This window comes from Octodon degus, unplaced genomic scaffold (genome assembly GCF_000260255.1).
Source record: "Octodon degus isolate 3935 unplaced genomic scaffold, OctDeg1.0 scaffold00357, whole genome shotgun sequence".
NCBI classification, from domain to species: Eukaryota; Metazoa; Chordata; class Mammalia; order Rodentia; family Octodontidae; genus Octodon; species Octodon degus.
Window position 1 is genome coordinate 896022 of NW_004524933.1, and position 12051 is coordinate 908072.

Sequence of the window (12051 nt, forward strand, 5' to 3'; positions counted from 1 at the left end):
TTTTGGGTTAAGCCAGACTGAGTTCATTTTTGTAATTCAAAACCAAAGAACCTAATATAAAGTCAAAGACATACAGCAGTCTTAAAGAGCTGCAGCATCAATCAAAACTAACAGCAGCAATAGGTAAATTATTGTGTATAAGTAAAAGAGGAAATTTCTTTACTTGTGTTTCAAAAATAAACTGCACAGTTAAAGACAAAACAAAACAAGTTTTAAGTGTTTTAGCAGGCCACAGCTTATCACAGACTCTAAAGAGAGGTGGTGGGAGTGAGTGGGAATTAAGTATTGTGCCTGGTAGGGAAAAGGGGACAGTGGAGAGATGGTCAGTGTGTATGCAAGGGACAGTCCTGTGGCTGGTAGATTCCTGGACTGTTGCCCAAGATACCAACTACAGATGAGCATCAGGACCAGAAGGGGGCAGCTCAAAGGGAAATATCCTCCACTGCACCTCCTCTGGGAGTCCCAGACAGCCCCAGGGTGAGGCTGTGTCTCTCTGGGACCAAGGAGGCTCTTCTACATGGTGACTGGGGTCACAGATGGCTGCCAGCTCTCTTTTATGGCTCTGTGATTCTTTAAAGTTTGAAACCTACAATTACGAAATCAAGCTTCCTGTGTTCATCAACTGGATCTGCAGAGGAATGCTGCTCAGGGTGGGTGTGTGCTGGGTGGCGAGACGCTTCATCATTCTGGGAGCAGTGAGGACAGACAGCGGGGTGATAGCGCAGGCTGATGCTGGGGGCATCAGTCTCCTGGGACCCCAGAGTGGAAAGTGCCTGACACTGGGTCCCACCTGATGCAGGAGGAATGGGCTTGAATCTGCTCCAGCTGCTTGGAACTGACAGGTCAGGAAAGGCTAGAGAGGCTGGGGTAAGAGTAATACCAGTTTTTCAGACTAAAGAGTTTAAATTCATTCTTTTCCACTTGTGTTTTTGCAGGAAGCCTGCTTCTTTCTCTGGCTTTCTCACAGGTGGCTAGTGATTTGAAGACTGTGTGCGCAAAAGCCTTGTTGCATGCCTGGCCCACCACTGGCCCCTCGCTGGGGGAAGCACTTGTAATCGTTGACCTTGATATTGAAAATTGGAGAATTAAGTTTCTAGACACAAGCACCATGGAGAACAGCCCTTCTGAGCCTGTTCTAAGAGAACCAAGGAAGCCTATCCATGCCTAGGACCCTCATGAGCACCTCTGCCAGGAAGATGAGGAGGCTGCCATTCTTACAGTGTCATGCTGGTGGGCAGCTAGACAGGCCTGGGGGTGGTGCCTGGGGACCGGCTGGTGAAGGAGGTGGCTTTTAAGACCCCACCAACAGGCCCTACCTGGATCTCCTGCTCCAAGGTGAGCTGCCGCTCCAGGCTGCACTCCACCATGTCCGTGGTCACTGGGAGCTTCGGGGGCAGCTGTGTGCAGCGCCGGATGAGAACAGGGTTGCAGCCATTCAGGAACTGGTAGCCAAACATGAGGTCCTCCTGCCAGTGCTTCATGACACGCTCTAGGGAGGAGGCCAGGTCACAGAGCTTGAGCAGAGTGCACTAGGGCCATAGTCCTGCAGATGCTGACCCCAAAACAGACCCTCCATGGGTCCCCTCTCCTGAACATTGTAGCATCAGCTGGTCACAGGCTACACCTGCCATGCCCTGCCACTGTGGAGACCACCTATTAGGCCCTGATGCTATCTGTCCTACCTTACTGGCCATTGGTGGCTCCAGTGTTTGGGGTACCCAATCCTCTCAAATTTCAGCTCCTCTCAGCATGAGGGTGCACTGGGTTGGCATAGCCCAAGGCACTTTCCTGTGTTCTCTATACCTCCTTCCTTAGTTCCTGTGGTCAACGAGTCTGTCTGATGCCGCCACTGCCCACTGTGATGCCACACTGCCAAGAACACTGTCATGGCTTTGTGCTTGCATGTTCCCTTATAGCCTCATGTAGGGCTTCTGCGAGGTGACTGGATTGTGAGTGTCATATGCATCAGATTAGTCCACTACTGAATTTATAGTTAGTGTGATGGGGGAAGAGGAGCCTGGTGGAGGAGGAGGAGCCCTGGAGGTGTGACCTGGCCGGATCTGCTTTCCTCCCCTCCTCTTTGACCTCTCTCTGCCTCCTGAATGCCCCTGGCGGTGCCTCCTCTGCCTGGCTGCCTTGAGTTTCAGGGCAGTTTCTAGTCAGTTTCAGCTGACTAGACACAGAAACCTCTACCCTCTGTGAGCCAGGACCAACCTCTCCTCTTAAGGCTATAGGTGTCGTATTGTGTTTCAGCAATGAAAAGAAAATAAGACACAACATTGTGGACCAAAGTCTCCAACATTAAAGACCAAGCATTTCTATGCAAGGCAAGTCTTGCCTTGGCTGGGATCACAAGCACCACTGCTGGCTGATTTGTGTGAAGAAAATGTTCTGTTGTTTTGAGTTTTCTGATGATGAGATGAGGTTATGGGTGCTAGAGATGGAATGTCGCACTGGGGCCTCTGTGTGTGAGGGTGACCAACTGTGAGGAGGGTGGCATGGGGCATATGGATGCAGGCCAGGGTGACCCTGGTGAAGCCTGCATAGGTCTGAGCTGTGGTATGTGGAGCACCCAAGCCAGTCTCCTGGAAAATCCAAGACAGGGAAACTTGACCTCTGTTCTGTCCCCAAACCCTAGGGCCCCATGTACACTCACCGGAAATGGTGTTGCTGATCTTGACAAAGATCTTTTCAAAGTCAGCAAAGTCATGCCAGGAAGACTGGAACATGTGCATGAAGCGGTTGATGAACAGGTTCTCCATCCTGCAGACAGACAGGGCAGCACTCACATGGTACCACACCCCAGGCCACAGGTGGGTAGCTGCTTTGTAAGGCCAGGACATACCCACACCTACATGGCTCTTGCCTGTGGAGAGGCCAGGCAGGTGCCCCCGGAAGAGCTCGTAGCTGGACTCTGTCCTCACCCACACTCATCCCCATCCCTTCCCCACCCACATTTTGCTCCATGGAGTCAGCTCCAGCCCCACTCATCCCACTCATCCCCAGACATCTGCAGCCACCCAGCAGCCAGTTCTGCATGAGCCTGCAGGGGGCAGCTGCTACCCAGAACCTGACTGTGGGGATGTGTAGGTCACTCACTTCCTGCCTGGACCTGGCTCTGGGCCTGGTTCTGGGCAGGATATGAGCTCAAACCCACATCATGTTAGGATGACCTAGCAGGAACTAGGCAGGAGCTTGCCAAACTCACACACAGGCTGCAGGTAACAGAGGTGAGATGTGTGGGATGAATCCAGGAAAGGTACAGAGGATCCAGCCTTCCCCAACCCCCTACACATCTGTGTGGGGCAGGACAGAGGCTGGGCAACCTTGGACAAGCCTCACTGGGAGGCACTTTGCCTCAGTTTCTGTCTGAAATGCACAGCAGACAGGAGAGGAAGGAGGATAGGAGACACATGAATATGTGGTCGGGCCAGGTGGGAAGTTGAATGGCTCCCTGCAAAATCTGAAGTTGAGTTCTCAGTCCAGAGTGGACCTGGATGATGGGGCAGAGGGCTGAGACATGTCAACTCTGTCATCCCAAGAGAAGCACCCTGCAGTCATGTGTGAGGCAGTTAGTAAGGCAACCAGCAAGGCAGGCTATATACTGGAAAGTTATAATGTATTAGGTAGAATTATTTGGGGCTTATTTGGGCATTGAGTATGGTTTCAAGGAGAGGGGTTGAGTGTGACATTAAGAAGGCTTGGTGGCTAGGGAGCCACCGGGGGTTCGTGGTGCATACTCCTGAGCATGTCCGGGTGAATCAGAGGAATGTGGTCCTCGGCTCTATGTCTGGTCCCTGCCCTGTTCCTCTCCAGCCCTGGTCCTGCTCTGCTTACTGGCTGCTGTGCAGTGAGTGGCATCCCTCCCTCATGCCTTTCTGCCATGATGCTCCAGCCACAGAGCCAGCTGTCTCTGGACTGAATCCCCAGAAACTGTGAGCCAAATCAAGCCTCCCCTCCTTAAGTCAGGTGCTGTTTCTCAGCGATAGGAAAGTGATTGACTAGTCTCCCAGTCTCTGGAGCTTGCATCTCCTTGACTGGCCCTCGTGGGCAGGAAAGCACATTCCAATCTACTACTCAGGCAGGAAGAGTGACCTCACCCAGGGGCCCAGCAATGTGATATCCCAGCCCAGCCCCTGTGGACCTGGCCACTTCATCCTTGGACCAGCCCCTGGGCATAGCCCCTGTGCAGCTGGAGGAGTCAGACCCTGAGGTGTCCCTGCGGGGTAGAAAGGACTTATTTCTGTGGGAGGAGAGGTCTTCCAGGCCACTTATACCCTGCTGGGGCTTGAGGAGAGCCTAGCCCCACATGTGCCTGGTAATGAGGCTTTGTGTAGGACCCCCACCCTAGGGAGTTTTGGGGAGCTGGGGTGAGTCACAGTCTTCCCAGCTGGGGCACTCTGACCCCAAGATGCAGGTTGCACAGAAGTGGGCAGGATGTGGTCATCCTTAGGGGAAGCCACAAACCCAAGGAGAAGTGCAGTTGGGAGGGGAGCATTTGCCTGGCATCTGGAAGCCAAGTTCTTCTGTGTACGTATGGACAAGCAGAACGCTTAGGACTTCAAAGACCTGTGTTTGCACAAAAAGGAAGCTGTAGCCTGGACATCACACCTGGATGGTTCAAAGGGCACAGCCAGGCAGTGTCATAACTAGGTGACAGCCTGGCAGGTAACAATATAGCTGGCAGGTGCCTCTAGGCCCATCCTATAGCCTTTTCCTGCATGGAACCTGGCCTGACCAGCTGTGACCAAGCATCCACTTCCTCCTGCTGTGCTCCTTTCTCCAAGTTCTCCTTTCCCATCTCAAGATTCTGCCTTTGGGGTAGAGACAGAGCTCACGGAGCAGGACTGGCCATTTCCGGGCACTGCAGATGGCTTGGAGGAAATGCTTATTTCCCACAAGTGGCCCAAAAGCCAAGCTGCCAGAATAAGGGCTTGACAGGAAAGGGCTCCACAGTGACCTTGGCAACGCGTTTTAGTTTTGCACCAGGGTGGGGAACCTGCTTGACCACAGCAGGGCCCATTGCCCAGCTGGCCCAAGGGACAAAGCCTGACCACAGCTTTCAGCACCCCAGAATGGGATCTTGTATCTAAATGTCCCCATTCCCCTGCCATGTGCACAGGGTCTGAGCATGGACACTGGTAGGCAGGCCAAGCAGGCATAGGGCCTTTCCCTGGAGCAGGTCAGCACCAAGCACCAGGCTACCATCCCACCACAGGGCCTGCGGACCAGTCCCAAACCTCACTGTGCTGTCACCACATTTGTCAAGTGCACCGGAAGTGTGCTGCTGGCCACAGGGCCAGCTGGACATCCACAAAGCACAGGAGTGAACAGATTGACTGCATTTTCACTTCCTGTTAAGTCTGTAGCCCTAGCCCTGTGTTCTGGGACCCAGTGATGAAGGTCACATTGCCCAGCAGCCACCTTCCCCTAGGCTTTCTCATATGTCTTCTCCTTTATCTCCCCCACACCAGTCCTTCACCTGAGGACCCTTTCTCTGCCCCCTTGGAACCAGTGCCCAGGGTAACCACAGCTATAGGCCCTAGTCAGTGTGTAGCCCCTGGCTTGGGAGGGACATATGACCACTGGCCTGGCCTTTCTTGACATGCTGAGTGCCAATTACCATGGTCGTAGCTGTCCCAGCACACGCTGGCCTCTGTACCACCTCCTGCCTCAGAGCCTTGACCACACAGCCCTATTAAGGCCTCAGCTTAGTGCTGCACTGCCAGGGAACTCATGGTCTCAGGCTGTCTCTTCTACACTTCACTCATCCACCCAGGGTGGACCTACCCAACGTGCACAGCTGCTTTCAGTGACCCATGTCCTCCACCCCAGCCCTGGTCCCCCTCCTGCCCTGTCCTTTGCTGCTGCCCAGCCTGTCCTTTCTGTAGTACCCTCCTCACAGTTGTTCTCTCCTCCCTTTTTACATCTGCACCTTCCACAGAGCCCACACAGTGTCGCCCTCAGGTCCCTCTAAGCTTGGTAAAATCACTCTGAATCTGCACCACGCCTAAGCACGCCCGGCTGTTTTTGAATCAGCCCTCCGTGACTCTAACACCTGCTTTTTGTTGATTTTAGGTGACAACTGCAACAGGATGTTCAGTCCAGACATTGTTTCATACTTAAGAGTGCTCAATTCACAGATAGAATGCAAGGACATGGCCCACAGGACAGCACAGTCCTCGGGACATGGACAAGGACATGCACTCCCAACACCACACCATCTGTCTATCAGGGTGAGCCGAACCTTGGACACTTCTCCTGGGCTCAGTCCCCTCCTGTGCAGTCCTGCACCACAGGAAGGAAACTCTGTCTCAATGTGCTTCAAGCTGGGCTGCACCTTATCAGCCTGGATGTGGGCGGTAAGTACACAAGGTGCTCCTCCTGAAGCCACCAGGAAATGTCATAATCCAGCTGTCCTGTGAGCGTGGCCAGACTCTTCCCACCCCACAGTGCCTGTCTGTATTTTCCCAACCAGTGATGATGTAAGGCACTCTCAACAGCAAGGCCTTCCTGGCCCATGAATGAAAGAACATCAGTGGAAGAAGCCCCTCGAACTCTTGGGTGTGGTCTGTTGGCACTGGGGGAGGTCAATGTTCTTGTCAGTCTCTAAAGTGTACAGATTTCCCTTGGCATGGCCCTGCCACCCTTGGGTGGACCATATTTAACTCAGGGTCTCAGGTCTGGTTACTTTAAGGATGGCCTGCAAAACCATCCTTAAAGTGGCAGCACAGAACTCAGTATCTGCCACTTGTCCTCAAGAGGCCTTTAGGGTGGTGCTGGAGCAACCTCCACAAGTTTCTCAACTACAGAGTGAACAATGACTGTCCTACCTCCTGGAGCACTGTGATGGGTGGACAGGGATGCCTAGCACCCATCAGCACTGCACTTGGTGTGCTCTTGGCCATGGTTCAGGCCCCCAAAGGGCATGGTGGTGACAAAGCATTCTCTCTAGATACCTGGCATTGGAGTCTCCTGGCCTTGACCATGTGGACACAGGTTGGATGGACTGGTTGCCACCCAGGTCCAGGTCCTGTGGGATGTCCAGGCTGGGCCTGATGCCTCTGCCACAGCCACTACAGCACTTGGAAACTCACGCTTTGGAGTAGTTCAGGACGAAGTCCACGCCTTTTTCACTGTCAAACTGGATGTCACGGGGTAAATCTTTGTGGCATTTGGCATCTATACTCAAGGGGAAGCCTGGGTTCCACTCCATCCACCTAGTGGGCAGAGAAGAAGCAATCCTTGTTAGAGCCAGGTGTGCATTAGCCCAGAAGCCAAAAGTGGTTTGTGCTGTCACTGATATCTCCATGACATGGTTAGTGTGACATGGTCAAGGCTGACTCAGCATCCACTGTTTGCCTTTAAGGGAAAACGGAAACAGTGCACCTGTGCAGAGGGCAGAGGAGAACAAAGCCTTGGAGACCTCCCTCACTGGATCCAACCCTGTCCCCCAGCAGGGTCTACCATGCCCACCCAGGAGTGTGTTGTCTGCCAAGTCACCCAGCCTGGATGTCAGCTTGGTCAGTGTGCCCCTGAGCTGTGTGCTTGTCTTGCTCATAGTAATCAGGAAGCTCTTGCCCCTACACAACAGGCCACCAAAGCATCAGGGGGTGTGGGTGGAGACCTCGAGCAGACTGCCAAGGATTAGAGACTGTTGCCATGGAAACAGCCCAAATCCAGTAACAATGCTAACATCTAGTGACCTGGGAACTTATCCTGCAGCACTGGACATTCCTCTTTTACTTTTCTTTTGGTTTGTTTATTGACCAAACTTGAGCTATAAAAACAAAACAAAACAAAACAAAGCACTATTGATTTATTTGAGGAAGGGGAAAAGAGTTTGTGCCTGTTGAAAGTCAGAATTTATATGCCAAGGTTTCTTACTTTTTTCCTTTACATTCCTGCCTTAATTTTCAAACATCTTCAGGAGGAAGATTTTCCATTATTAAAAGTCTTGTGCATTTTCAACTGAATCTTGTGCGTTTCCCACCACAGAGGTCCCCACTGTTTCCCACAGTGTCCCTGGCCCAGTGAGTCTCTCTGGTTCATGACAGGCAACCAGGAACTGGACAGCATCACTTAGGGACAAGGGGTTTTGGGATTCATCCTAGTGTTATGCAGCACTGGGGCATTTGGGATGCGTCCCGAGGGTGCAGCCCCTTGCAGGTCTCTCTCACTGTGACTTGCTGTGGCATGCTGCTCACCTAGGTGTTAGGAACCCTGCTTGCTGCTTTGCTTGTATGCTGGCAGCAACATGCACAAGTGTGCATAGCATTTCCCTTCGTTTCCTTAGGAAGCAGAGTAGGCATCTCCAAAATATACGTAATCAGGGTCAGTGCTTCAGGGAGCTTGTCCAGTTACGGGAGGAACTGTCCCTGCCTTAACCATTGCCAGACAAAGCAATTGCAGTGTCCTGATGGGTGCCTCCTGGCCACTGGGCAGCTCAGGGGCACAAGTGAATTTCCTTTTCTTCTTTTCTTTTCTTCTCTCTTCTCTCTCTCCTCTTCTTTCTCTCTTTCATCTTTCTTTCTTTCAATCTTTCTTTCTCATTCCCTCCCTCCCTCTGTCCCTCTCTCAGTCCTTCCTTCCTTTTTTTGAGACAGAATCTCACTTTCTAGTCCAGTCTGGCCTTGAACTCACTATATATCCCAGGCTGACCCCAAAGTCCAGGTGATCCTCCTGCCTCAGCCTCCTGAGTGGTTGGGATTACAGGTGTGTATCACCATGTCTGGTTCATTGATGGTTTTTAGAGCTTATTGGAGCTGGAATTTCTCGGGTCAACAAAAGGCCAGCAAGGGCACAGATGCCTACAGTGACATCTATGTCTTGGTGAAGTTTTCTTGGAACAAGTTCAGCTCCTTAACCTGGCACAGACAGAACTGTCCTTGCCACTACCCCAGGCTCCTCAGATGCATCCCACACAGGCAATGATGACATGGGGTTGGTGTAAGGAAAGGAGATGATAGGGCCTCCACACAGGGACAGAGCAGTTGGCTAAATTCCCATGACCCTTCCTTGGTGACCTGAGAGAGACTCTGATGGGCTTCTCCATGGGAGCCACAGGCCTTTGCACCCACAGACATAAGAGACAGGTCCTCAGGGTAGGCAAATCATGCACTTCAATGTAGAAAGACTTCCCACCACCACAAAACATGATTTATAAATTAAGATCCCAACAAAGAAAGGAAAAAAAAGAACAGTTACTCTGAGACCTACTTGGTCACCTGGAAGACAAACGTCTAATTGCAATGTATATAGGTTTTGATCGCCTCTCACGAGCTGAGACAGAAGGGGCTATAACCCAACACAAAAAAGCACCAAGACCAGGAACACTGAGCCAGACAGAGGTGCAGCTGGCTACAGGAGATGGAAGATATGAAGAGCAAGAGTGCCTTAAGGAAAAGGAGAAAGAGACCCGGAAACTACGTAAGCAAAGAAACAGAAGAGAAAACTCCTGGAGCTGAACAACAATTCTGTTTCCTGGGTTAAGTCCTGGGTGGAAAAAAAAAATGATTCAACTGTCATCAGAGTTCTCACTGTTCATGTTGAAAATGGGATGACAGCATGATATTTTACAGAGTTTGTTTTTAGACCATACTATTACATCAAGTAATAATTGAGAACAGGTTCAGGTGTGAAGCTGCCCAGGCACATTAATGACAAACAAGTTCAGCGGAACAAAGATTAGGTTAGAATGAACCATGAAATACCCAAATTTTATAGTAAAGTGTGTTTGTTAGGAGATAGCAAATATGGTATTCAGCATACAAATAAAAATTGGAGATGGCTCTTTGTCTTTAGTACTATTGCTTGTGGGAATTCCAGATATAAAATAAGAAGATTCATGGTAGAAATAACGGAAAATAAGAGACAAGCATACTGTCTAACAATATGACCAAATAGCTAGGCGACCACTGAGGTCCCTGAAAGCAAACATGAGTAGGGCCAACTGAGTCACTGAGTATGGCACAAAGTAATGTGAGGAAGTAGTTTATCTTTATCTCAGCAATATTTATTTGCAAACAGAGTAGCAGGTATAATACCCCTTGTCACAAAGTGACTACAGAGATGACAAGAAGAAAGCTGGAACTCCTACTGAAGAACACTGCTTGAGAATCAAACAGGTAGAAAGATGTCAGATGTGAAGAGCTGGCCAGATAGCTCAGCAGAATAATGTGCCTTCTTAGGCAGAGCGCAATGGCTAGGGTTTGATCCCCGGCTTGCCATGCCAGCCTTGCCCCCAGGGTGCACTGAGATGGCAATTAAGATTGGACGTGGAAGCCCACACCTGTAATCCCAGCACTTGCAAGGCTAAAAATAGAAGAATCACTATGAGTTTGATCTACGTAGTGAGACCCTGTAGACCCTGTAGACTCTGTACCAAATATATAAAAAATAAATTAAAAAAGAAAGATGTCAGATGCTTTTGGGTGGAAATACTGAATGTCACCAAGATGACACAACATGATTTGACTGTGCATAATTCAGAACATTTGGGATCATGAAATAGAAAATTCATCTAATTATAAAACAGATTCTCACATGTGTTAGAAAGTTATGATACTCCAAAGCACAGCTGGGCTCTGGAGGAGCAAATCAGGCTGCCTCCAAGTTGAGAGGCAGCTCTAACAAGCTACTTACTTTATTGGCCACCCAGCCCCAGACGGTTTATTATGGAAACACAAACTAGATGGACACAGGGAGGCACTATTATTGCCCCATTTGAAAGAAGAAGGAATTAGGGCACAGACAGATGACAAGACTTTCACAGGATACATAGTGAAGTGGAGCTGAGTCCAGCACATGGTGCCACTGTGTGCTATGGGGTCACCTCAAAGCCAATCATTGTTATTTTTTAGTTTCTGCATGATTCCCTTCTTTTTCTTAATTGATTAAAAAGATCACCAAGCTGACATAGCATACCATGAACCTCTACAGAAGGAATACCAGATAGCTCAAGCAAGTCTCACATGCACGGTTCCACAGACCCTCCACAGTCCAGGCCACACTGACTGTTCAGCACAATTCTTCCCATCCCTCATCTTGGAAGGAATCATAAACACAAATGTTTCCCAGGAACAGTGTAGGGGGAAGGAGGTCTGCAGGCAGAGGAAGACTAGAACAAAGGTCTTGTTAGACTTTGTGGCTAATCATGACTAGAAAGAGTTGAAACTTTACCAGAGGGACCAATTAATAAGACAAGAGGAGAATCAGACAGGCAGAGCACAGGAGAAGCCAGATACAGGAAACACAGTAGTCCATTCTTACCTCTGATAAAGTACAATAGATACAAAAAGGGGAAGAGGCTATTAACTGAAAGGAAAACTATATAAAACATATTCACACCTAGGCTCTTATGCATACACATGGATTCTCATTCTAGGGCCACTATATTGCTGTGCCAGGTAAAGAAGCATCTCACTCCTTAATCACTGACTCCAAGGAAGTTTGTCTGTAAGGCTCCCCTAACCAAATTATAGATCTCAGAGATAAAGCCTGAAAATGACAAAGAGGTGAGGAAAATTGAAACAAAACCCACTCAGGAATGTGCACACAGGCAGTGATGCCTGGGTTTGGGTCCAAAGGCCTGGGTCCATCTAAGACAGCTCATGGAACCCATCAGGTTGTGACAAGTTCCAGATATTACCTGGGAGAGAGGGTCTTAATCACCTGAGAAAAGGCTGGGGCCAAAGGTCCAAGAGCATCTGTTTCTGGGCTACTTTTCCTCATCTCACACAGGGCAGCTTTCTGTCTCCTTTATTTTCCTTCTTACAAATACAGTGAAGTGTTTTCCCCTTTAAACTTTGTCCCTTTAATTCATTATTGATTCTAGGTTTATGATCCTAGTAGGTTGCTTGTCCCACAGAGCTGTGGTACACTGCACACCCCTGGACATGACACAGACACAAGAAGTAGGTGAAAGAAACCTCAAGACAGGCCTACAGGTTCAGACCGGGGAGGCCATGCACAATACCAGCAACTCCTTGTCTCTATCACCCAGCACAGCTGAGCTGCCTGGTTCCTTATAATCTAATTTAGGAATATTTA

The 12051-nt window shown here is 49.9% G+C and overlaps 1 protein-coding gene across 2 annotated transcripts in view; it reads right to left on the bottom strand.

The window, feature by feature from the left end:
• The window catches only part of Alox5 (arachidonate 5-lipoxygenase), a 45173-nt gene that overhangs the window by 12079 nt on the left and 21043 nt on the right, over positions 1–12051 (bottom strand). For both annotated transcript variants that reach the window (XM_012513194.2, XM_023708399.1), the window contains exons 3-5: positions 7098–7220; positions 2657–2763; positions 1317–1489 (exon numbers count right to left, since the gene is read on the bottom strand). In XM_012513194.2, the coding sequence (XP_012368648.2) occupies positions 1317–1489; positions 2657–2763; positions 7098–7216 (399 nt within the window). In that variant the 5' untranslated portion in view covers positions 7217–7220. The remainder of the gene's footprint in view (positions 1–1316; positions 1490–2656; positions 2764–7097; positions 7221–12051) is intronic.